The sequence below is a fragment of the Ursus americanus genome, chromosome 22 (genome assembly GCF_024610735.1).
Source record: "Ursus americanus isolate L20-20 chromosome 22, mUrsAme1.1.p, whole genome shotgun sequence".
Classification (NCBI taxonomy): Eukaryota; Metazoa; Chordata; class Mammalia; order Carnivora; family Ursidae; genus Ursus; species Ursus americanus.
Genome location: NC_142148.1, coordinates 26,533,875 through 26,560,561, shown reverse-complemented (window position 1 = coordinate 26,560,561; position 26,687 = coordinate 26,533,875). Strand labels below are relative to the sequence as shown.

Here is a 26,687-nt window from a genome sequence, read left to right as displayed (position 1 = left end):
CCGGCCCCGAGCTCTTGGGTAACGGCGCGCGCTCCGGCCCCACCTCCTGGCGCCGAGGCGGGATGCGCCGTTTGGAGCGCGTCCCTGTCCCTTGCGAGGGCTTAGCAGCCTCGGGCCACGCTCTCGAGGATTCGCCCTTTCGCAAGCGGTCCTCGATTTCATTCAGGCAGCATCACGAACGGCTCTCGGCCCGGAGGCGGGCCCGAGCTGAGGAAGATCTCGCCCATTTTGTTTTCTTTTCTATACCTTTTCTGTTTATCAAGAAACAAAACGAAACTAACTCTTCCTCCTCCCAAAGCACACGACAATGCATTATTTTTCCAGCGGTGGGTTATGGACATGTTCAAACGTAGAGAAAGTTGAAAGAATTTTACAGTGGACGTTTTACCTTTAACTTTGGACTATTTTAACTTTCTATCATTAGAATTTTTACTATGCCTTATCACACGACACCTCTATCCATAAGTCCTTAGTTTTTTGATCCATTTCTAAGTAATACTGGATTTTTTAAAAAAGATTTTATTTATTTGACAAGAGAGAGACAGCCAGCGAGAGAGGGAACACAGCAGGGGAAGTACACAAGCAGGGGGAGTGGGAGAGGAAGAAGCAGGCTCTTAGTGGAGGAGCCTGATGTGGGGCTCGAACCCAGAATGCTGGGATCACACCCTGAGGCGAAGGCAGATGCTTAACCACTGTGCTACCACTGCGCTACCCAGGCACCCCATACTGCATTATTTTTTAAAACACCCTCCATCATACTCATGATGACAATTATAATATATTGAGCTCTTCAGTGCCCAGTACTGTTCTAAGCACATTAGGACATTGCAAGCTTTATCACACGGAATCTTCCAAAAGCACGCTGTAATTACACCCATTTTGCGGGAGGCAGGGGCTTGGAGACAGGGTTAAAACACTTGGTGAAGTGGCAGAGTTAATAGGTGACCACATGAGGCTGGTTTATATTTCTAAAATCACTTGCTTCTGACTTTGTGGATCAAGGCTGTTTGCGTCAGTCTCTCCAGAAAAATCTGGTTAATACAAAGATTCTCAGCTAAAGTTAGCGCTGGACAGGATTTCTGTTCCTCCTTCATCTGTTCCAACTGGTGCTTTGGAAGCATTGATAAAATCTGGGTGCTTGAGGGGATGGGGTTAACAATACTTTTTGTTAGCTTTGTTTTCTTAATGCAAGTCTGTGTGCATTTCGGGGTGCTTCAATGACCACTGTGACTTTAGTGAAAGAAGGGGTGGATTGTGGAGACAGGGAGATCCTAGTGTGAATCTGACTGCATTGAATCTCAGCCTTGTCACGTGGGGCTGATGACCTCAGTTTTCATAGCTTCAGTTTGCTCATCCATAACAAAGGGATATTAATGTCTACTCTCAGAGGACTAATGTTGGGGTTCAAGGAGATAGCCTGTGTCAAAGAGCTTGGTCCACAATGGGTTTCCAGGAAAGGTTATTTATTCTTCCCTCTGTTGGTGTTGGATTCTTTCCTATTTCTCTGCCACATCTTCTATTTCTACTTAGCATTATGGAGTCCCTGTGAGTTCTTGTCTTAAGATCCTTCGCTTCACCCAGTTCCACATATTGATCTCAGGGAAGCCGACATCTCCAGCTTTTGTGCCATTTGGACCTTCCAATTCCCTCACAGTATAGCCTCTGGTGTGCTTTCCTCCATCCCTCCTCTGCCATACATTCCCATGATCATACTCAGATCACTACCAGAAGCATCAAACTCTTGGAGTCACGTGATCCACTATTTCTTCTTTCTGCTTGCCAGCTCACTGGGACCAAACAGAATCTATACACTTTAAAATAATCTCTTCCATTTCTCTTACCCTATCCTCCCACCCCAGGTGGGAGGCGATATCATACAAATATCTACAGGATCAGACAGGTACCTTAAATAAGGACAATGTGCTGGGTGAACTGGAGAGCAGGTATTCTCTGAAGGGGCAGTCGCAAGCCAACTCTAGCTGATCATTGCTCTCCATAAGTAAGAGCCCGCTGTAGCCAGATACTCCAAATTCTAAAGAGAAAACCGAACTCTATTTTATTTATGGGAAACATTCTTCCTTCTCCTTCCACAAGGCTGTCTCAGCTATATTTGGATCCTCTGTACAAAATTTAGAATCAGTCTGCTAAGTTCCAGGAAATCATTTTTTGGATTTCAATTGGAATTGCATTGAATTTGAACAGAATTGCCATTTTATTTTGTTTATTTTATTTATTTTTTAAAAAACATTTTATTTATTTATTTGAAAGGGAGAGAGAGAACATAAGCAGAGGGAGCAGCAGGCAGAGGGAGAGGGAGAAGCAGGCTCCCTCCTTGCCAGGGAGTCCGATGTGGGGCTCGATCCCAGGACACTGAGATCATGACCTGAGCAGAAGGCAGACGCTTAACCAACGGAGCCAACCAGGCACCCCAGAATTGCCATTTTATAATACTAAATTGCTCCATCTATGACCTCTACGATATTTTATAGTTTTCTTCATAAGGGGCTTGCATAATTAAAAAAATATTCCAAGGTAAGATATGATTTGATTGCTATTGTAAATAATATGTTAGAAATTACATATTTGTTATTGGTATTTAAAGGGAACACAATTGGGGCACCTGGATGGCTCAGTCGGTTAAGCATATGCCTTTGGCTCAGGTAACGATCCCAGGGTCCTGGGTTCACCCTGCATCCTGCATCTGGCTACCTGCTCAGCGGGGAGCCTGCTTCTCCCTCTCCCTCTGTCTGCTGCTCCCCCTGCTTGTGCTGTCTATCGTTCTCTCAAATAAATAAATAAAATCTTAAAAAAAACCCAGAGGACATATAATTGAATTTTGTGTAGTAGCAACAATGCTGACATCTTTTAAAATTTCCAGTGGTTTTTAGAATCACTTTGCTTTTCTGTGTTGACAGTCGTATTGTCTGAATAATGAAGGCTTTGCTCTTTCTGCTCAGATCTTACACTTTTTCTTGTCTTACCGCACTAGCCAGGACCTCTCACAAAACCAACATATTGTAGACTTTTTTGTTTTATCTCTGACTACAAAGAGATCTGTTTGTATTTTGAAAAGATTTGACTTGTGGTTTGGGTTCTGGCTCCATCTGAAATTTTAGGAACAACATCTCGTATCGTAAGGTTTTGTTGGTATGTGTATGGCCATTCTTTCCATCAATTCCATTTTTCTCAGGTCAAGTTTTGAAGATCCAAGATTTCTATATCCTCTTTTGGTTATTTTTGGCTTTATTTTTTGTTGATTATCACTGCCAGCAATTTTCCCTATGAGTTGGATAAAAGACTGAACATTTATATTTATTTCTTGGTGAATTTCTTTAAAAATTGTCAGTCATTCTCCTTAGCAGTGTTCTAGCCGTCAGACTGGCCTGTTGTGGAGATCACTGAACCAGGAGCTACAGGGGCCAGGCAGGTACCCTGTGAACAAATCAGTCCAGATGGGCACCAAGGCCATCTACATAGGGGAGCCTTGACTCATTTCTGGCAAATTATTGCCATGGAAGGATACCAGAATTGGTCAGTTTGGCACCTCAGTCTAGGTTCTTATTGATAGACTTTTGGAATTGCACTTTTAAAAAATTTATTTATTTAAAAAAATTTTTTAAAGATTTTATTAACTTATTTGAGAGAGTGAGTGAGAGAGAGCACAAGCTGGGGGAGGGGCAGAGGGAGAGAGAGGAGCAGACTCCCCGGTGAGCAGGGAGCCCCATGTGGGACTCAATTCCAGGACCCTGGGATCATGATCTGAGCTGGAGGCAGGCGCTGAGCCGACTGTGCCACCCAGGCACCCTGCACTTTTTTTTTTTTTTAATATTTTATTTATCTATTTTAAAGAGAGAGAGAGAGAAAGCAGGGGGAGGGGCAGAGGGGGACCGAGAGGAACAAGCAGACTCTGGAGCTAGGTGTGGAGGCTGACACAGGGCTCTATCACCACCCTGGGATCATGACCTGAGCTAAAACCAAGAGTCAGATGCTCAACCCACTGAGCCACCCAGACACCCCGGATTTGCACTTTAAAAAAAAAAAAAAAGGCTAGTTTAGGAGACTGTGGAGAAGGAATTAATTTGAGATGGACCTTGAAAGAAGAAACAGGTTTTGGAGCACAAGAGAGAAAAAAATCCGTGGGCCAAAATTTGGCAGGCAGGTCTCTCTGTCCTGCAAGGTGGTGGTAGTCTGGGTGTGAGAGCAAAGGGAGGTGTGTGTATGTGTGGGTGGTGATAGTAAGCAGTATGATTCCAGATGCCCTTTGAAGGTATTGCTGACAGACTTGGATGTGGGATGAGAGGTGAATCAAAAGATGAATCAAGGGTGACTCTAGGAAGAGAGTTGCCATTTTGAGTTGGGGGAAAGAGGGAAAAGAGTTGCATGTTAGAGTGGCCTATTAGGCACCTAAGTAGAGATGTTGAGTAGTTGAATGTATGTGGCTGGAATTCAGTGGAGATGCTGGAGATATGAGTCTGGGAGGCATCCAGGTAGAGATGATATCTGAAATCACAAGACGGGAAGGGAACTTGAATGGAGTGTGAGTGCATAGAGGAAAAGAGAGGGTCTGAGCCCTGAGACACTCCAATAATAAAGGAAGAAGAGGAAGAACCAGCAAAGGAGAAGAGAAGGGGTCAGGAAGCCATTCAAGAGAGTGGTTTCCGGGGCACCTAGTTTAGAAAGTATTTCAAGGAGGGAGTGATCTGCTCTGTCAAATGCTGCAGATAGTCCACGTAAGATGAGGATGGAGATGTGACTGTGGTGTTTAGCAAAGTGGAGGGCACTGGTGGTATTGAGAAGGACAGTTTTAGTGGAGATGTAGAGAATGAAAGTCTGTTTGAAGAGGTGGAAAGGAATGGGCAACAGTAGGCAACCTCTCTAGGAGTTGTGCTGTAAAGTGAAGCAGAAATGGCAGGATAGCTAGATGCGAAGTGGTCACTTTTAAAGTTTTTTTTTTTTTTGTTTTGTTTTTATTATTTTTATTTAATTAATTTATTAACAATATTTTATTTATTTGACAGAGAACGCGCAAGCAGGGGGAACAGCAGACACAAGGAGAGGGAGAAGCAGGCTCCCTTCAGAGCAGGAAGCCCCATGGAGGATCAATCCCAGGACCCTGGGATCGTGACCTGAGCCGAAGGCAGACGCTTAAGCAACTGAGCCACGCAGGCGCCCCTGGTCACTTTTTTTAATAGAAGAAATTAAAAAATGGTGGTATACCAATGGGAATAATATAGAGAGGGTGATAGGAGAAAACGGGGATTGCTGGGGCGGTATCCTAGAGAAAAATGAAGAGGGTAGGATTGAGCGTACAGTTGTCGAAATCGGTCTTAACAGGCAGTTTACACAGTACAGGAGGGAGACAATTAGGTGGGTAAATGAGGTGATGTGAAAATGTGAGTTTACTGATCCCCACGATTTTCTTAGTGAAATAGGAAGCAAAGTCATTAGACAAGAGTAAGGATGGAGAAGAAAGTGATGGAGGTTTGATGGGAAGAGAAACATGACATAATTCTTTAAGATGATGGGTGGGGCCAGCTGAAGGATAGTATTTAAAGCCGCGTTGAGCAGGCTGTGGAGCTCCGTTTCTCCTTGAGAGATTAGTCCCTCTGGGCGCTCTGTAGTCTGCGTCCGTTTCCTTGGAGACGGGGATGAGGGACTGGTCTCGCTGGGAAGTTCCAGTGACCTAGGTTACCACGCGGTCTCCGGTGAGACCAGGAAGTCGGAGAAGCTGAATAATAAGTATCGCAAGAGGTCAGGGCTCCAAGAACTCACTATTCTTCTACCATTTTCCCCAATGGCGCGCGTCTTTCCGAAGTAGGTATAAGAAGAATCGAAGGGTGGTGGAGTGCGCATGCGTGCCCCCCCTGCGCTTGGTCCCGGCCTGGCTGTCTTTTGACCCCGCCCTCTCCCCCCGCCCACTTGTCCCTAGCCCTGCCTCCCCTCGCGCTCTCCCAGCTCCCGCTCACTCGGGTTCCTAGTGAACTGTGGTCTCTGTGGAGACTGCACGCTTATTTCACGTTTGCTGCTTACTGTCCCAGGGGTTGGGAATGATGGAAGTTCTTTCCCGCCCCATCTCTTTCCAGACCCAACCCATCTGGGATTCGCTCCGCAATCCACAACTTCCAGAGTCTGGTGAGTCCTGGAGGGCTAGGGAGGAGATGGGGACTTGCTGACCCTGGGTCTGCAGTCCTCTTGCCCCCATGGCCGTGACTGTTCCGGCTAATAGAATCTGGAGACCTGAATTCCAGGCCTAGCTGTGTCACACATTTGCTGTAGGACCCGGAGCCAAGCCCCCGAACCTGTTTTCGCATCACCTTATCAGGATGTGAGGGTGTATTAGACTGCTCTCTTACTCATCTCTGATTGCTCCTCTGGTTTCTTCTTGGGTCTTTTCCATGCCTTGTGTTTAAGAACCGTGTGCCACAGTTCTTAGCACATCACAGCCTGGATGTGCTTAGTAAATTATGGCTGGCTGATAAAACAAGTGATAGCTAACATTTATGGAGCACTTACCACATGCTTTACAAGTATCATCTCTTGGAATTCTCCCATCAATCTGTGGAGGTAGTTTTTATAATTAGATCTAGTTTACAGATGTGAAAATTGAGGCTCAGACCTCAAAAGTCACTTGCTCAAGGTCGTAGATATCTGTTAGGGGCAAAGCTGGGATTTGAATCCATCAGGCTGTGTGACTGATTGTGTTATTTCTGGTAGGATTATGTTCCATGGCAGCAGTCCAAGCAGAAAACCAAGTCACCTACTCTGCCTCCCATCCTACAAACCAGAGGCCACCAGAAGAGCAAAACGAAGACTTTGACTAGCGTCCTGCCAGGTGGGCAGAGGCACTTGAGGGCGAATATGGGGACTGGGGACAGGATAGAGTGTAGCCATTGGCCTTTAGTGACATTAGTTATATTAGAGGAGGTTAATTGCTGTGACAAACAATCCCCAGGTTTCAAGTATTAGAACAGAAGCTTATTTCTCATTTATGTCAAAATATATTTGTGGATCTGCAGGGGAGGAAGTAATCTTTTCCACATGATCATTCAGGATCCAGGCTCCTTCAACCTTGTGGCTCTGACAGTTTGTAAGGCTTTGAGCCTCTGCTAGATACTTCTGCATTCAGCTGGTAGAGAGGGAAGAGAGAAGGAGCAGGAGTATGGGTAATTTTGTGGGCAATTTTTTTTTTTCAGGGCCTAGACTTGACATGACACGTATCACTCCTGCTCATATTCCAGTGGTCATAACTCAGTCATATGACCACCCTTAACCACAAGGGAAGATGCGAAATGTTCTGCTGTGGGTCCAAGAGGGAAAGAAAACAGGGTTTGGTCAGCTCCGGATAGTCTCTGTCACTTTGTTGTCATGCCATCCAGGGGAGTTCTCAGGCCCTTGGCTGAAGCAGACACAGGTTCACATCCTGGCTGTGCCGTTTACTATCTTGGAAAAGCCATTCATCTTTCTGAGCTTTAGTTTTCTCATTTGTAATATGAGGACCTGATAGGATTGTTGCAAGAATTAAATGTAGAGCATTGTTGCTATCAACCTTATCAGACCCACTATTCCTTTTAATAACAAATATTTGTAATATTTCTTTAGTATCTGAAATAAACTTCATAGATAATGTATCCTACCTATGTATATAATTTAAAAACTTAATATAATGCCCGAAGTGTAAAGTACAGGAGAAGGAAAGTTACCTATTGTTGAATAACATATATTTCAGTATGTAAATGCCCAGGATGAGCTCTACTAGAAGACAGGTCAGAGTGGTCAGAAGCTTACCCACAGATGGAGTCATGGTGAATGTAACCATTGCAAATGCAGACTGACACATGGTGGGATATCAGGGACTCAAATATCCAGAGGGATGGTTCATTGTGGGCATGATTTCCGAAGTGGTGCCCATCTCTTGGTAGAGTTCTAAACAGAACAAAGTACAACCTTCCCTTGATCGTAGCTGCTTTCTTGGAAAATTTAACATGACTGTAAAACCCTGCAAAATATTCTTTGTGTTTATATGTGAAAGAGAGTCAGGTTCTGGGATCAGATCATTATAAATAAGGTTTTTTACTACATCAGTATCTATTGGGGCTTTGGAAAGTCATGCGGGACATAGGAGAATTCTGTGTTCCATGGGGCTGTCCTGTTCTAGGGGATATCTAGTGTCTCTGGCCCCCACCCCCAGATGCCTGATGGGACCCCCAATACTTGAGAGAAGCACAAATCCTCCCTGCCAATGTATCTAAAACACCCCTGTCAAGAGTCTTTGATGTAAAGTGCTGAGCACAAGGCCCGGTGGTAGTGACAGAATTTTTGTCTTTGGCTCTAGACCCTATTCACACAGCATCTACAAGGAAACTTTTTCCTTTCCTTCACTGGGGTGGCAGTGAGGTATGTAACAGGTACAACCATGGTAAGAACAAGAGCAATTAACATATACCAAGCCTTTAGGTGCTGTTCTAAGCACTTGACCCATATCGCTTCATTTCATCTTCTCAATAACCCTGTGGGGTGGTGCTGTTATTACCCCCTCCTCTTAGAGATGAGGTATGGGCAAGTGTAACTTTGAAGGTCACATAGGTAGGAGGGGGCAGAGCCAGGCTGTGACATTTGGCAGTTTGGCTCCAAGAGGAACAATCTTTTTTTTTTTTTTTACATGAGTGAGGGGAGGGTCAGAGAGAGAGAGAGAGATTCTTTTTATTTTATTTTATTTTATTTAATTAATTAATTAATTAATTAATTAATTTATTTATTTATTTATGTGGGGGGGTGTAGAGAAAGAGAGAGTGAGCATGAGTTGGGGGAGGGGCAGAGGGAGAAGCAGACTCTTCGCTGATCAGGGAGCCCGATGCGGCACTCAGTCCCAGGACCCTGAGATCCTGGGCCAAAATCAGGAGTCGGACACTTAACCAGTTGAGCCACCCAGGCGCTCCTCCAGGATGCACACTCTGTTTTTTATGTTTTGTTTTGTTTTTTGTTTTTTGTTTTTGAGAGAGAGAGAGCAGGAGGGGGGTTGGGGGCAAAGGGAGAGGGAGAGAGAGAAACTTTTTTTTTTATTATATTATGTTAGTCACCATACAGTACATCCCTGGTTTCTGATGTAAAGTTCGATCATTCATTAGTTGCGTATAACACCCAGTGCACCATGCAATACATGCCCTCCTTACTACCCATCACCAGCCTATCCCATTCCCCCACCCCCCTCCCCTCTGAAGCCCTCAGTTTGTTTCTTAGAGTCCATAGTGAGAGAGAGACTCTTAAGCAGGCTCCACACTCAGCATGGAGGCTGATTCAGGGCTCGATCCCATGACCCCGAGACCATGACCTGAGCCGAAATCAAGAGTTGGACGCTCAGCCCACTGAGCCACCCAGGTGCCCCTTCAGGATGCACAGTCTTAACCACATATCAGTGGGGAGAGTGTGGGTGCTGGAGAAACATAGACCTGAGCTGGTGTTCCGGTTTCCCTTCTTGCAATTCTATCGAGGTTACTTGTCACAGCCCCGCGTCTACAAGGATTCCTGCCTTTAGGCGAAGTGAAATCATCTGTGTAAATTATAATGACGAAAATAGCTACCGCTTGCTCAGGACTTATTTTGTGTCAGGCTCTGTTGTAGAGGCATCATTCATTCATTCATTCATGTATTCATTCAGCAGCATCCATTCGCTGAGCACCCATGTGCTGAGCATGGGGCTGGTTCTTGCTGACTCATGGTGAAGGAGACAGATTGGGTTTCTAGCTGTGTAGAGCTCATGGTCCCGACCTCAAACTGTAACTACGCAAAACTTTAAATGCACTTGAGATAGATGAATAGAAGGATGTCATCATTTCATTCATTCCTTATGACCTGGGAGATGTTCTCATCACTATTTTACAGATGGAGGAACTGAAGCTTAGATTGGTAACATGTCTTATGCAAAGTCATGTCCTTGAGGGCCCCTTTTGTGTATTAAAAAAGATAAATCAGGGGCGCCTGGGTGGCACAGCGGTTGAGCGTCTGCCTTCGGCTCAGCGCGTGATCCCGGCGTTCTGGGATCGAGCCCCACATCAGGCTCCTCCGCTGTGAGCCTGCTTCTTCCTCTCCCACTCCCCCTGCCTGTGATCCCTGTCTCGCTGGCTGTCTCTATCTCTGTCAAATAAATAAATAAAATCTTAAAAAAAAAAAAAGATAAATCAGCTGATTCCCCCGAGATGGAGTAGCCCCCTTCCTTCTCGGTCCTGCATTTGACAACTAAATAAAGCCCTAAACTAAACAACGCAGTGAGCATAAGAGGACACTGAAAACTGGACGTCATGCTACATCTTGACAGGGGACTGGCTGAAGTAGGATCCAGACCCTTATTTAAAACATCAAGGATACAATAAAAATCACTTGTCATACCAAGAATAAGGAAAATCACAACATGAGTGAGAAAAGACAGACACCAACATCGACATGAATCAGATAGAATGATTTGACTGTTTTTATTTATAGGTGACATCCCGTCTCTGTAGAGAATCTTAAGGAAGCTACTAAATTTAAGAGAAACTGGAATTAATGACTGAGTTCATCAGAGTTGCAGAGTACAAAAATTGATCACATTTTTAAAGCTTCTTTTATTTATTTATTTGTTTATTTAGAGAGTGTGAGCATGAGCTGGGGGAAGAGCAGAGGGAGAGGGAGAGAGAGAATCGCAGGCAGGCTTCACACACCCAGCGCGGAGCCCCATGCAGGGCTCGATCTCATGACTCTGAGATCATGACCTGAGCCAGAATCAGGAGTCAGATGCTTAACCAACTGAGCCACCCAGGTGCCCAAATCACATTTCTATGTACTAACAATGAATATGGGGAAACCAAAATTAAAAATCCTTTTGTAATCCAAAGAAAAATATTTTTTAAAGATTTCATTTGTTTTTTCAGGTAACCTTCACACCCAACTTGGGGCTCAAACTCACAACCCTGAGATCAAGAGCTGCACGCTCCACTGACCTAGCCAGCCAGGTGACCCCAAAAATGAAATATTTAGGTCTAAACTTAACAAAGGAAGTATAGGACCTATATGCTGAAAATCACGTAATGCTAATGAAGAAATCAAAGAAGACCTAAATAAAAGGGGAGGCATGCTATGTTCATGATTGGAGCACTCAGTGTAGTAAAGATGCCAGTTCTTCCCACTTTGATTTATATGTTTATTATAATTCCTGTCAAAATCCCAGCACGGTGTTTTGTAAACAGACAGGTTTATTCTAAAATTTATATAGAAAAGCAGGGCCCTGGAGTAGATAAACTATTTTGAAAAAGAAGAGTAATGTGGGAAGATTCACTTTACCTGATACTAAGTCATACTATTAAAGCCAAAGTAATCAAGATAGCACAGTATTGGCAGAGAGATAGACGGAGATCAATGGAGCAGGCTAGAGAAACCAGAAATAGAGCCACGCAAATATGCCCAGCTGATTTTTTTTAAAAAAAGGTTTTATTTATTTATTTGACAGAGAGACAGCAAGGGAACATAAGCAGGGGGAGTGGGAGAGGGAGAAGCACACTTCCCCACTGAGCAGGAAGCCTGACAGGAGCCTCGATCCCACGACCTTGGACTCATGACCTGAGCCGAAGGCAGACGCTTAGTGACTGAGCCACCCAGGTGTCCCTGCCCAGCTGATTTTTGACAAGGGTGCAAAAACAGTTCAGTGGAGGAAAAGACAGCCTTTTCCACAAATGGTGCTGGAGCCATTGGACGTCCATGGGCAAGAAAAAGAACCTTGCCTTAAGTCCAAATGTAAATGTAAAATGAAATAAAAACTAAACATTAAATGTAAAACTGTAAAACTTTGAGAGAAAAACATAGGAGAAAAAAATCTTGGGGACCCAGGGCCAAGTGAAGAGCTCTTAGACTTTCTACCAACAGCTTGATCCATAAAAGAAAAATGAAATAAGTGGATAAGCTGGACCTCATCAAAATTAAACACTTGTTCTGTGAAAGACTCTGTGAAGAGAATGGAAAGACAAGCTACAGACCTGGAGAAAATACTTGCAAACCACCTCTGACAAAGGACTGCTATGCGGAACGTATCGAGAACGCTCAAAACTCAACAATTTCTTTTTTTTTTTTTATTTTATTTATTCAACAGAGATAGAGACAGCCAGCGAGAGAGGGAACACAACCAGGGGGAGTGGGAGAGGAAGAAGCAGGCTCCCAGCGGAGGAGCCTGATGTGGGGCTCGATCCCATAATGCCGGGGTCACGCCCTGAGCCGAAGGCAGACGCTTAACTGCTGTGCCACCCAGGCGCCCCAAAACTCAACAATTTCTAACAATAGAATGGAAAAACAATTCGGTTAGGAAATGGGCCAAAGAGCGGCACCTGGGTGGCTCAGTTGGTTAAGGGTCCGGCTCTTGATTTGGGCTCAGGTCATGATCTCAGGGTCATGGGATGGAGGCCCGCGTTAGGCTCCGTGCTCAGTGCTGGGGCGGCTGGGGATTCTCTCCCTCTCCCTCTGCCTCTTCCTCCCACTTACTCATGCATGCTCTCTCTCTCTGAAATAAATAAGTAAATCTTTAAAAAAAAAAATGAGCCAAACATATGAAGGGACATTTCCCTGAAGAGGATATCCAGATAGCACACGGAAAGATATTCAACATCATTATCCATTGAGGCTATGCAAATTAAGCCATAATGAGTTGTCACCACACACCTATCAGAATGGCTAAAGTGAAAAATGGTGAAAACACCAAATGCTGGCAAACAGGAGAAACTGGATCATGCATGCATTGCTGGCGGGAATGCAAAATAGTGCAGCCGCTCTGGAAAAAAGCATGGCAGTTTCTTTTTCTTTCTTGAGAGACACAGAGAAAGAGAGAGTGAATGAGAAGAGGGGGAAAGGGCAGAGGGACAGGGAGGGAGAGACTCTAAAGCAGACTCTAGGCCCAGCGCGGGAACCTGACCCAGGGCTCGATCTCATGACCCTGAGATCATGACCTGAGCTGAAATCAAGAGTCAGATGCTTCACCGACTGAGCCACCCAGGCGCCCCAGTATGGCAGATTCTTTTTTTTTTTTTTTAAAGATTTTATTTATTTATTTGACAGAGATAGAGACAGCCAGCGAGAGAGGAAACACAAGCAGGGGGAGTGGGAGAGGAAGAAGCAGGCTCCCAGCGGAGGAGCCTGATGTGGGGCTCGATCCCATAACGCCGGGATCACGCCCTGAGCCGAAGGCAGATGCCCAACCGCTGTGCCACCCAGGCGCCCCAGTATGGCAGATTCTAATGAAACTAACATGCAGTTCTCATCATCCTCCAACAGTTGCGCTCTTGGGCATTTATTCCAGTGAAATGAAAACTTATGGTCACACAAAAACCAGGGCATGAATGCTTCATAGCAGCCTTATTCGTAATACTCTCCAACTGGAAGCACTCCAGAGGTCTGTTAATGGTTAAATAAGCTGCGGTACATCGGTACCACAGAATACAATCCAGTAATAACAAGCAAAGGACGATTGATACAGTCAATAGCTTGGATGAATCCACAGAACTTTGCTGAGTGAAAAAAACCAATCTCAGAAGTTATATACTGTCTGATTCCATTTATATAGCATTCTGGGAATGACAAAATTCCAGAAATGAAGAACAGATTAGTGATTGCCAGGGGTTCGGGACAAAGGTGGGGGGAGCATGGTAAGGGGAGGGAAGAGAGTGTGGCTATAAAAGGCAGCATGAGGGATGCTTGGGGTGATGGAAATGTTCGCTATCTTGTCCATCAGTATCATGGTTCTGATATTGTAGTTGGTTTTGCAAAATGCTACCATTGGGAGAGACTGGGTTAAAGATACATAGGAGTTCTCTGTAGTCTTGCTTTTTTAATTTTTTTTTAAATTTAAAATCTAGTTAGTTAACATACAGTGCAATAATGTTTTCAGGAATAGAATTCAGTGATTCATCTCTGTATTATTTCTTTAAACTTCATGTACTTGAACTTGTCCCAAAATAATAAGTTTAATTAAAAAAAAGATAAATCAGGGCTACTACCACTAATGAAAATAAATAGTCATTATAAAAGCTTACAAATCTCCTTAAGTATTTAAATTCAAATTACTTATCTTATAATTTTTATGAACACTTCTAAGGGGAATTTTGGAACTTGGTTAATTAGGTTCCCCTAATCCCTTTGAGCCACATTTTAAAATTTAATACATTCATTTTTCATTTTCAAGTAGTTCACTTGTCTGATTAACAAAAACCATTGAGCATTTAAATAATTCTTGTACATCTCTGATAAATAAACTTCTAGACATGGGTAATCTATGTTCTCATAAAAGTTTCGGTAATTTATACACATTTCATAAAAATGTCTTAAACCTTTATCTTAAAACAAATCTAAATCAAAATCTCATTTAAATTAGAACCACAAGATTAATCTATTAATCATTCCATCTTTTAAACAATACAATTAAATACCCGATATATACAGATAATTCATAACTGTAACACAGAATTAATGTAATTTACTTCATCACTTCAATAGTTAATACTAAAACTTTCCCGGATTAGCTGTATAGATTCATTAAAGAAATCATATTTTCTGAAAAGTACTGTGTTGTACTTGGAGTGGGGATTTTGGTGGGCGTCGAGAACGTGGCCTCAGCATTTGAGATGATTTGGGCCATTTGTCTCAGGCTGGTGCCCGAGAGGAAGCAGGGGTTCTGAGAACATGCCCTCCGAATGCCTTATTCCGATCTGAACTCTTTCCATACAGTCCCTCTCTGGAAGGATCACAGCTTTAAAAGGTGTTTCAGATAGCCAGTGGGAGTTTTGCACAGCTCCTGTGCCTTTGTGCGGGGCTGCGGTCCTGATGTCAAGCCTAAGATCATCAGTAGTGACAGTGACAATGAGGATGGCATACTCAGCGCTGAGTATGTGTCAGGCACTATTCCAAACATTTGAAGGTATAGTGACATCTTATTTAATCTTTGGGACAACCCTATGAGGTAGGCATGATGATGACTCCTGTTTTATAGGTGGGAGAAACCGAGGGGCGGAGGGGTCAGGTGACCTGCCCAAGCTCACATGGCTAGTAGAAAGCGGAGCCTGGAGTCGAACCCAGGCTGTCTGGCTCATTAGTTCTTGCCCTTAACCCCTGCCCCAACTGACCTTGCTACCGGCCAGGCTGGTGGGAGAGACTGTGGGCACCTGGCCATCTCCTGTTCCTTCTCCTCTCCTCCCCTCTGTCCATACCCACGGTCATGTGGAAGTCCCCTGCACACAGTGGGGCCTGGGAGCTTCTTGATAGATGTGAGTCCCATGCTCTGTCTCACTGTCACGTGTTATAAGGTCAAGAGTGGGTGGGGCTGGCGCCCGGACCATCTCCTGGATGGTGCATTCCCTGAGACCCGCCGCCAGGCCTGCCTGTACCCTCACTCCCTCTCTGCTCTTTCCCATGCCCTAGGGTTGCATTCCAAGCCCACCACGTTGATGACAAGCCAGCTGAGGAATCCACAAGAAAAGCACAGAGGGAGGTTGGACTCTGGGAAGACACAGGCCAAAATCCGGCTATTGAAGGTATAAGCATCCTCCCCACAGGCACCGGGGCCTGGGCTAGGGACAGCGGGGCAGGGGTACGGTGATAGCAAACATGCACTGAACACTTCGCGGGTGCCGGGGTTGACTCATTTCCTTCTCAGCAGTGCCATGGGCATTATCATCACCCCCGTTTTACAGATGGAAAACTGAGGTGCAGGGAGATCAAGGACTTGTACAGGTCGCATGGCTAGAAAAACGGCAGTACCAGGGATCAAAGCCGGTTAAGCTAGGTGTTTGCCTTAGTGTTGAAGACCAGGAAAATGATCAGAATCACTTTTCTGTTTCACTGCATTATGAATCCAATCTGGTGGCTTGTTCATTTAGAAATTTCCAGTAAATTAACCCTTCATGGAATACAGTGGACCGCAAAGCAAAGCTCAGAAGCTCACTATTACATTTTTCGCGTCGTCTCATACAGCTGTAGATAATTAGTGTTCCCACCATCTCTTGCTTTTTTTTTATAGCTTCTGAACGATGTTTTGAAGTATTTGAAATGACTAAAGGAGGAGGAGTCTTTTGTAGAAAGTAGAATACTAAATACTCTAAATGCTACAAAATACTGGAGAAGAATTCATACTTTTTTCAAGAAAGTCTTTAAGAGCTCCGTGAACAACGACTACTATATAAAGAAATAGGGAAGAATGTATTTGCTTTGAAACCTTTTCTTCCCTTTCACCTTCAATTTTGCAGAACGGTTCAGAGGCAGCCCAGTGTTCTTAAAGGAGGAACTCCTATTTCTGACGTTATTTTTATCCTGACTTTAAAACTTGGACAATTTGGCTCTGAATCCTGGGGTCCCAACCAATGTTGTCTCTTGTGATTATTCATTCATTTAGTCGATTTATTGAATGCCTGCTATGTGCCAGGCCCTGTTCTAAGTGCAAGGATTCACCAGTGATGTGGCCTCTGACCTTAGGGAGCTCACATTCGACTTTGGGAGACAGACAATAAATAAGACAAATAAGTATATAATATGTGCCCTGATGTTAAGAGCAATGAAGAAGTGTAAAGGTAATGTTAGGGGCTGGAGAGGCACAGAGGAAGAGTGGCCATGACCGTTTCAGACAGGGTGGTCAGAGAAGGCTGCTCAAGTGGTGACATTTGAGGGAGGAATGTTCCAGACAGAGCAACAGTAAGTACAAAGGTCCTGAGGTTGGTGTGGCTAGAGCAGGAGATGAGGCAAGCTGGTGGGTGTGAGGGTGTGGGTGGTGACTTGTTTGCACCTCTGTAGTCCGTACTTAGGCTTTGTGTTTCTATGCTGAGTAAGACAGGAAGACCCTGGAGGATTCTGAGTAGACCAGGGATGTGATATGACCTAGGTTTTCACAGGAGTCCTTGGGCTGCTGTGGCTGGTGTGTGGAGAGTGGACCATGGAGACAGGGGGAAACAGGAAGGGGCAGAAATTGCTCAGTTGGTTTGCTCTTGGAGTTGGAACAGGATCCTGACTCTAATTGGTCTCAGGACAATTATTTGTTCAATCTACAACTCTTGAGAGCGCCTACTATGTGCTGGGCACTATGCCAGGTGTTGGGGACACAGCTGTGAGCATGGCACTCAGAATCTGTGCTCTTATGGGGCTTACACTGTAGTGGGGAGACCTATAATAAATGAATTAAAAAAACCCAAAGAATAGCTACTCATGAGTTTATTTAGCCCATACTTACGGAGCTCCAGGCACTGTCCTATGTGATGTGTCCTACAGCCAGCGCCCCTGCCCTCCTCTGTGCCATTCTACTGGGGGAGGCAGATAAGAAATCAGAAAAACAAGAAGGTAATAAGAAAAACATATAATAACAAATGGGGTGAAGGGTCAGGAAGGAAACAAAGTAGGGTTTCTGCACTGAATCTGGTGGTCAGGGAGGATCCATTTCTAGAGCAGAGGTCCTGGATTCTACAGTTTCTCCACATCCCCTGGGAATGGGGTGTGTGCTAAGCATACACATTCCTGGTGCCAACCCCCAGCGATGCTGGCGCGTGGGCTTCTGGGAAAGGAGCTGAGAAGAGTGCCAAGTGAGGTAGTGCGTGTGAAGTGCTGAGCAGAGTTTTGGGCCCATAATAAACACTCTGTACGTTCGCACTTTTACTGGTATTATTACATGGGGAATATGGGAGCTGAGGGCCAGGAAAGGGTAGCTTCTAGCGAAGGACAGAGATATAAGGAAGAAGAGGAATGAAGAAGGGAGCACGCAGGTAGGGCAGAGGTGGAGGGCCGGAGCCGGTGGGGACAGTTATCAGCTCCGGTTCCTGCGTGCGCACTGAGGGTGCCAGGGACCGCCACTCAGTGGCTTGATTGTGAACATTACCTCATTTGTTTTCCCCAGCAGCTCTCCAAAGCGAGTGTTGGCTGCCTCACCTTTAGGATGAGTAGAGCCGGGTGCCGGGGGGGTTAGCTCGTGTGCCCAGGTTCCCTGAGGGAGGAAGTGGCAGAGCTGGTATTTGAACCAAGTGGATCTGGGGCTAACATCCAAATTTGAATCCGCTATGAGGCTCAACCATGCCTTGCGCTTTAAGCCCGTTTGCTTCCTTGTCTTGGGGTGGTGGGAAGACGGACATCGGGAGTCAGAAGGCTGGCTTCCCGGTTCCGGTGCCATGACTTTCTGGCTGTGTGACTTTAGGCAAGTCACTTAACCTGTGTGAGCCTCCATTTATCAATAAAATAAGAGTCAGTAAACATAGGGCCTCTGGATGAACCAATACCACGTACCATGTGCCGAGTGAGGCCCAGTGCCCCACACATAGTAGGCCCTCAACAATTCTTGTTGTTGTTATTGTAGATTTTATGTACCTGCTGGAGAGGCCCTTAGCAAGCCCCTTACCCTCTCAGCCCCTCCTTGTTTCCGCCGGGGCGATGTGTGAAAGGAGAGAGTACTCGTTCAGCTCAGCTGTCTGATCACCCACTTGGCTTCCCTGCTTCTCCAGACGTGGCCCATCACCTCCGCCCCTTTCTTACCTACCTGGGGTGTTTCCTATTTTTATTGTTACTACTACATTTTATTGATTCTAAGAAGCCAGTGATAATCAGGTGCAGCCTTATCTTATTTCCCACGAACAAATTTTGTCAATTAGATTGTGATATGCCATCCGTTGTAAGAGGCGTCCACCCCCGGGTTGTAAAATTCGGGGAAAATGGGCGTTTCAGAATGGATGAAAGAGTTCTGGGGCTCTGACCCGCAGACAATGGGGCCGCATTTACCAGTCGAGACCACAAGGGGGCGTGCGTGCGGCGGGAGGGAAGTGGTCCCCGGGCTCCGGGAGGCTCCGGGCGCCCCTCGCAGCACCGCCTCCCATCCTTGCCCTCCCCTCCGCCTGCAGACGTTGCTCAGGAACCGGCGAACCACACTCCAGGAGCTCTGCAGCCATGAGGTCTTCCTCACCAAACTCAACGGGGAGCTGATCAAGGCCATCCAGGACATGGAGGACAGCTCGGCCCTGAAAGTGCGCACGATGCTGCAGCAGCAGGACATCCTTGAGGTGACGTCCAATCGCCCCCTCCCCAACCTTGGTCTCCGCCCCCTGCACCTCGGTCCTGCCCACGGCGCCGCCCCCTTGAGCCCTCGGGCGCCCTCTCCTGGCCTCTCCCGCCGGTTGCAAAGCTGCCCTCTGGAGCTGCGTCTCTCCCACACTTCGCTCCACCTGGCTGGGCTTTGGAACAAGGAGATGGGAGCTCATCCCAACGCCAGCATTTATTAGCTGGGCGACTTCGGGTTAAGCTCTGAGCTCTGTAAAATGGAGCACAAAGCACCCACCGCAAATGGGGTGTTGTACTTGGCACACAGTGGGTGTAGCTGCCACCACCGCCACCGTCCGTACTCACGGTGCTCTAGAGGTCCACATAATCCTTATGACACCCCCGTGGGGTGGGCATTATTCTCTTTATTTTACATAAGAGAAAATGGAAACAGGCAGGCTGGGTGACTTGCTCAAGGTCACCCTCAAGCTCACTCACCTAGCAGGGGTCAGACCTGGGGGACCCAGGACTTGAACACGGGCCGTCTGGCACCAGGATCTGGCTTCCTTCCACCGGGCTATGATTGCCACCCTCAGCCAGGGGTGGTGCTTGTGGTCTACGGGTGGAGCCACGGGTGGAGCCACTCTTCCGAGAACCCAGGGGGCATCCTCTGCCTCCTCTGGGAGAGGCTTGGGAAAGCCGCCGGAGGAGGGGACCCAGGGGTTCAGGCTGGAGGAGAGTCCGAGGAAATGGTTTCATGGCGCCGTAATGCCCTCTGGCTGCGGTCTGCACAGGCAGAAGAGGGACTGAGCTCACCGGAGCCTGTGAGATGAAGAGAAAGCTTGGTCTTGGGGACTTAGTCTGCTCAGGCGGCCATCACGAAGCACCATAGACCAGGCGGCTTACACAGAGCAGTTTACCTCTCGTAGTTCTGGAGGCTGGAAGTCCAGAACCAAGGCGCCAGCAGGGTTGTTGTCTGGTGAGGCCCTTCTCCTTGGGGTGCAGATGACTGCCTTCTTTCTGGGTCCTTACACGGCCTTTCCTCTGAGCTCACACGGAGAGAGCTCTGGAGTCTCTTCCTCTTTTTATAAGTACACTACTCTTACTGGATTCCGCACCTTTTTGACCTTGTTTAACCTTAATTACCTCCTAAAAGGCCCTGTCTGCACATACAGTCATACTGGGGGTTAGGGCTTCAACATATGAATTTGGGGGGGTACACAATTCAGTCTACAACACAGGCCAAGGACGGCGGAGTCATTCAGCCCAAGGGAACGTAGTAGAATATTCTCCAAATTTAGACAAAATCATTGTTGATCTTCTGGCATTGATCTATTAATATATTTTTTGTTCATCCTGAATGCTTCCTGTGGGTCCTTGGGAAACAGTGATGGGTGGGACACTGTCTACATTAAGCTCTCATTCTAGTGGGGTCACAGGCAGTTAGAAAGCCATTTGTGTGTACTGCCATGGGGCCGGGGGATCTGGGGAGCGGAGAGGGGCCTCTCACCCAGACATAGGAGGGTCAGGAAGGCTTCCTGGAGGAAGTGATGCTTGGGTTGAAACCTGCAGAAGTTGGTGTTAACTGGTAGAGAGCAGGAGAGTGTTCCAGGCAGAGGAAATGGGTGCAGAAGGCCATGGAAAGAGGGAGCGTAGGCAGCTCGAGGAGCCACATGTTGGTCTAGGCCAGCTCAGGTAGGGCCTTGTCAGTCACGGTAAGGAGTTTGGACCTTATTTACAGGGCGGAGGGGAGCCCCTGGAAAGTTTTGAATAGGAGAGGGATGAGGTCAGGTTTTTTTTAATTTTTTTATTTTTGAAGAAAGATCATCCTGACTGCGGCACAGACCAAAGATCAGAGGAGGACTAGTTAGGGGTAGCTGCAGGAGACGAAGAAAACTTGAATAAGGCAGTGGCAGTGGGGGTGAAGAGAAGGACATGGCTTTGAGGGCTATTGGGGGTTAAATCCTTTGCACTTGGTGACATTTCGAAGGAGGGCAGAGTGGGACCACTGCCTGGGTTTGGGCCAGTGTCTGGGTGTGTGGTAGGGCCACCCGCTGGGGTGGGTGGTAGGAGAGGGCCCAGTTTGGAGCGGCTGGGCCAGCCTCCGGTCAGGTAGCTGGGTCTGGGAGTGGGTTTGGCTCTGGGAACTCCTCTGAGGAAGTGCCGAGTCCCCCGAGAGCCCATGCTTCAGCCCCGCTGGGACAGGTTGCGGGGCGAGCTGACCCTGCCACTCCCACAGACGGTCAGGGACATCTTGGAGCACTTGAACGAGAAGAAGCTGCAGGAGCTCAAGCGTGAACTCGAGGAGTGGGAGGAGAAGGAGGAGTCCAAGATGAAGTGTAAGAATCCCTGGCGTGAATTCCTTGATTCCCCTCCCTGGCTTCGGCCAGGTCAGCAGGGCATTCATCTCGCACCTACCTTTTGGAAACCAGTAGGCCCAGCATCTCGCCTCGTAGGCAGATGGAATTGCTAAGATGCAGAGCCAATAGCTTACTTCTTGAGCACTGAGCACTTCCAGGCCCCCGAGGCTTCATTTATATGGGCACGCTCTCAGTCATGGCAACTCCCCGTGAGGCCGCGACTATTCGCCCATTTTACAGATGAGGAAGCTGAAGCTGAAGGAAGCGCGGTAGCCTGCCGCAGGTCATAAAGGCTGGGAGCCTGCCTCTGCTTCCTGCCACTGTCTTTCTGGGAGTCAGGGGCTTGGCCAGGTCCCAGGTCTTCTGGCGTGCTTTCTCTCCCTGGAGCAGACTGGAAACCTTCCGCGGGGAGGGTGGTGTGTCAGCCCACCTCAGAGCCTGGGGCCAGCGCCTGTGGAGGGCATCAATACAGACTTTGTCTTCATGGTCGTTTCCCAGGAGTCCGTGTTGCCCCGTCTCCCTGGGCTCATTGCCTTGGGAGCACGTGCGTGAGGGGACTGAGGTCCAGGGAGGGACAGTCTGGCGAGGTCCACCCCGTAAGTCGGCGGCCGAGCTGGGACTCATCTAGGGATCTGGCCCCGGTTCAGTGTCTCTTTCCTACCGAGTGCTGCCTCGTCTCCCACGGGGGTAGAAGACTCTAGGGACTTGGCCCTGTGTGAGCTTGCTTCAGCCAGACGCCAGTCCATTGGCCAAGGAGAGCTTTGCCTCCCCGATCTCCTGGGAGGGGTCCTTGAGGGAGGATCCTGCCTCCTGTCCCTCCTGACCTCTCCAGACCTGGCGCAGCAGGTGGACCGGCTGAACGCCAAGATCGAGAAGACCTACAAGGAAGTGAGCTTCCTGAGCTCGTACATGGACCATGAGTATCCCGTCAGGTCGGTCCAGATTGCCAGCCTTGTGCGCCAGCTGCAGCAGCTAAAGGACAGCCAGCAGGTAGGTGAGCCCCTGACCCTCCCCGCTGGACCATGCCGGAGACAGGGCTGGTGGCCAACACGCTCCTGCTGGCCCCTAGGATGAGCTGGATGACCTCAGTGAGATGCGCACAGTGGTCCTGCGGTCTTTGTCGAATCAGATCCAGAAGAAGAAGGAAAAGTTCCTGAAAGCTCTGGTGGTGGTGAGTGGCCAGCTGCCACGGTGGGTGTCCAGGTCGTGCCCCGGCCCCGCGTCCTTCCCCGTCCTCTGCCTCCGGGCCCCCTGCGCCCCCCCAGTGGTCTCCACGAGGCACGGCTGCCCAGGAAGAGGCGTTTGGGGGCCAGAGCTTTTTTTCCTCCGCAGAAAAGCCAGCAGCCCCGTCAGGAGGCTCTTCTGCGGAAGATGCAGGATAGCCGGGACGTGCTGAAGTGCACGGACAGGTTCAGAGAAGTGAGTGGGCACGGAAGGGGATGGCCCCTCTGTGAGGGAGCAGAGGGGTGGGCGTGCCCCAGGACCTGCGGGAGGCAGGCTTGTCCTGATCTGGCATTCAGGAGGCCTTCAGCTCTGGTGTTGGCCTCCCTCCTAGCTAGCGCTGTTACTCTCCCTTGTCATTCATCCGAGAAGGAGGTTAGTGCGGGCCCCAGCCGTGCCTCCTTGACCAGCACCACCGGTGATGGCCCGTTAGCAGCATCACCAAGGGTCGCCTACCCACCCATCATTTTACTGTCATTACCACCTCCTATCCTCACCACTTAATTCTCGCCACTGACCATCACTTGTTAGCCGTGTTAATGAACTTCACCGTCACCCCCTCTCGCATCCATTTTCATTATCATCCTCCATCCACTGTCAGTGTGAGTGGCCTTCACCGGTCCTGCCAGCCCCCATTCATTCTCAACATCCCCATCATCAGGTACTGCCCCCCTTTGCCACCTGTCTCCATGCTCCACGATCTCCGCGCCGTGTTCGGTACCATCAGACGTTGGCCCTAACTTGCAAGCTGCCCTCTGGAGCCCAGGAGGCCCCTAGGACCAAGCTGTGCCATCTCCCTAGATGGCCTTCCTCCTCGTCTGGGTTGCCCTGTTCTCCCTTCTGTTGGGGGACGTTGGGCTCCTCACTATCCCCTGCTGTGCTGCTCCCCTCAGTTTATCAACCAGTTTGAGGAGGAAATACCCATATTGAAGGCCGAGGTGGAGCAGCTCCGGGTCCAGGTCCAGGAGCCCCGAGAGATCATATTTGCGGACGTTCTGCTTCGGAGACCCAAGTATGTGATCTTTTTTGCAGCTGCTTCTTAAACCCGGCATGCTGTGCCCTTGAAGAGGCTCTCTGTTGCCAGGGAAGGCAGCCCGGTGAAGAAGACAGAACCCCGGGTGGGGGGGGGGCAGGGAGACCTGGGTCTCGCCTCGGCTCTGCTGCTGACCATGTGGCAGACGTGACCTTTCCCGTCTCTGGGCCTTCGTGTCCCATTAGTACCCAGGAGGCTGAATTACATAATCTTTCTGGACTCTTCTGGTTCCCAGATTCCATGTTTCCACCAAGTGGGTGTACCCTAAGCCTCTGGTTGTTCAGGAAGATGGACTTGAATGGGGTGGTTGGCTGTAGGGAAGAATGGCCTGGAAGACACTCTGTGAGGAGAGAAGGATGTCTTCTATGCCTGGCAGACTCCTGGGCCCCAAAGGAAGAACTTCCTTCCAAAGCCAGTTCTCCGCCTGACTTTCTTGGGTCAGGCTCTTTGTGGCAGAACTTCGGGAACCCACGAGGCCAGGCCTCTCCGTGATGGCACACGGGACCTGGGGCACCTCAGTGCAGGCCACTCGGGTAGACGGTTGACCTCAGAAGACAGATACTGGCTAGAGATGGAAATTTGGGCATTGTCCGTATAGCGATGCTTTTTCTTTTTACTATCATTATGGAGACTTTCAGATACACAGACAGTAGAATATTTTGGTGAATACTCAGTTGCCCGTGTAGCTAGGAGTTGTTACATTTTTGCCATATTGGCTTCATCTTCGTTCCTTCGCTCTTTCTTGGGAAGTCATGGAAGTTGCAGGCGTCCTGACATTTCGTGCCTAGATAGCTCAGTGTGCGTCAGGAGAGCGTGGAATCCACGAGAGTGGATGAGAGAATTGGGACAAGGTGGAGAGAGCATGTAATCCTGTGGCCCCCTCGGCATGCTGGTCCCTGCGACGGGGGCTATACTGCAGACGGGAACCCTTGCTCTCGCTCCTTGTGCGGAAAGAAGGACACGTGTCAGTTACTGAGCACTTCCTCCCCGTCAGCACGGGCTCCCTTAGTCCGCCTGCCAAAGATCGAGGTTGGAATTATTACCCCATGTGAGCAGTGAGGAAACTGAGGCTGCTCTGGGCTCTGGCACACAGTGAGTGCTTGTTTCATGCGTGCCAGCCGAGGGATGGGGCTCTGAGGGAAGTCGTACGCTCCTGGTGACACACAGCCAGTGTCCCAGCCGGCCATTCTGACCGCGAAGAGAGCGCTGGTCGTGAGAGGCCCCGGCATTTCAGAGCTGGGTTCCTGCTCCCTCTTGACCTCAGACCTCTGGAGGGGAATGTTACTCATGCCAAACCCATCCCTTTCTCATTTTGGGTGTGTGCCTGTGTGCGCGCACACCCACGTGCACGCTTGGGCTGCAGTCACAAGTGTTTTGGGGTGGGGCTCCCCAGCTGAGTGGCAGTGTTCTGAAGAGCAGGGCTCTCCGGAGGGCGTGCTCCCCCACTCTGCAACTCTGGCGCCCCTGCTTGGCTTCTTATACCCTCTTTGCTCTTCCCTACCAGGTGCACTCCAGACATGGACGTCATCCTCAACATCCCCGTGGAAGAGGTGCTCCCCTTCTAGATGTTGGGGCCAGGGGCCAGCCTTCCTCTCTGCTCTTTTCCCCACACCTGGAGCCTTCAGTCGTCTTCTTCCATGACGGTGCCCACTCAGAGCCCCTCCCCTCCCTCCTTCCCTCCCTCCCTTCCTCCCTTCCTTTCTTCCTTCCTTCCTCTCTCTCTCCCTCCACCCTTCCTCCCTCTCTCCCTCTCCCCTTCCTCTTTTCTTTCTGGTTGGTGCTGCTGCTTGGGCCAGGTGGGCATTCCCAGTCAAGTCCGCCGTTCCTTTTTACCAATAAAGCTGGATTTGCATTTGCTCTTTTGCTTGGAGATTTCTAGTTAGGCCTTGAGAAGATGTGGTAGGAATGGACTTTGTCTTAAGATAAGGGGCGGATAGGGCGCCTGGGTGGCTCAGTCCGTTAAACTTCTGCCTTCGTCTCAGGTTATGATCCCAGAGTCCTGGGATGGAGTCCTGCATTGCGCTCCCTGCTCCATCGGGAGCCTGCTTCTTCCTCTGCTTGTGCCTCCCCCCCCAGTCTCTCATGAATAAATAAAATCTTAAAAAAAACCAAAGATAAGGGGTGGGTAACTGCACTGACTGTATCTGGGGCACAGAACTTCTCAAGAAGTGCTGAGAGAGCCCCTCTCTGAACGGGCTCTGGGCTGCGTGTCCCCGGCGCCGTGGGAGCCCAGCTTCCCTCCTGAGGGTGCTTGGTGCTGTTGAGGCCAGTGCCAGGGCAGAGGGCAGACTCCCCGAGTTGATGCCCTGGGAACTTGCCGGGATTTCCTCGCTGATGGCCATCTGTCTTCTGGTCCGGCTGTCTGTCTGTCCAGTGTCTTTCCCCCAGCTGGGCGTGGGCGTGAACACACACTCGTACTCAGGTGCAGAGTTGGGCACGGCCCCCACCATGTGCTCCTCTGCGCTGGACTTGGAGATGTGCTGCCGCCTGGAACCCCCCCCCCCCCCCTTCAAGCAAGGACTGTTGCTCCAGTTACTGGGGGTGCGTGGGCACGTACCCTTCGGCCGTCAGACCCTTCAGGGTTTGCCTTGGCTGCAGAGAGCCGCCTCATCCAAGGTCAGCCCCCTCCCCGCATCCGATGACTGCTCCGTGGGCAAATACCAGAGGCCCAGCCACGTTGGCCTCCCTCGGGACGACTCCGAAGGCCTGTTCGGGCCCCGCACTCCCTGTAGGGTCAGCCGAAGCTGTCCCTGGGCCTGCATGACGGCCGACTTCTCCCTCTGCCCGGTCCTGCCTGCTTCTCCCTTTCTCAGTTGGTCCCCCGGTGCCGCGTCATCCACACCCTGCTGCGGTCCACCTCCCGGCTTCCCCGGCCCCAGGCCGCTGCGGCTCCTCAGACCCTCTGGCTGCCCACCGATCCTCCTGTGTGCGGACAGACTTACAGGTCACAGAACAGCGGACCAGACTGTCCTAAACGATAAAGGGCTCAGGGAAGTACGTGTTCTGGGCGAGGCGAGACTTCATCCAGAAATCAGGTGACGGCACCGAGGACCCAGTTTGTGTTT

General features: G+C 48.9%; 1 protein-coding gene across 7 annotated transcripts; it reads left to right on the top strand.

Annotated features, from left to right (window-relative positions):
• The first annotated feature begins 18 nt into the window (after positions 1-18).
• On the top strand, positions 19-25,478 carry C22H20orf96 (chromosome 22 C20orf96 homolog). 7 transcript variants are annotated; one of them, XM_045807388.2, is made up of 11 exons: positions 19-5,814; positions 6,084-6,132; positions 6,715-6,832; positions 15,427-15,539; positions 18,873-19,031; positions 21,248-21,347; positions 22,201-22,358; positions 22,438-22,539; positions 22,701-22,787; positions 23,483-23,601; positions 25,127-25,478. In XM_045807388.2, exons 1-11 carry the CDS (start codon positions 5,795-5,797, stop codon positions 25,185-25,187), a joined length of 1,086 nt encoding a protein of 361 aa, XP_045663344.1. In that variant the 5' UTR covers positions 19-5,794; the 3' UTR covers positions 25,188-25,478. The 7 variants fall into 7 exon arrangements, with proteins under 7 accessions (XP_045663344.1, XP_087709824.1, XP_087709823.1 ...); XM_087853698.1 differs by adding an exon at positions 8,333-8,394 and having other exon boundaries at positions 19-6,132; positions 10,905-15,539; XM_087853697.1 differs by adding an exon at positions 7,194-8,394 and having other exon boundaries at positions 19-6,132; positions 10,905-15,539.
• The last annotated feature ends 1,209 nt before the right edge of the window (positions 25,479-26,687 follow it).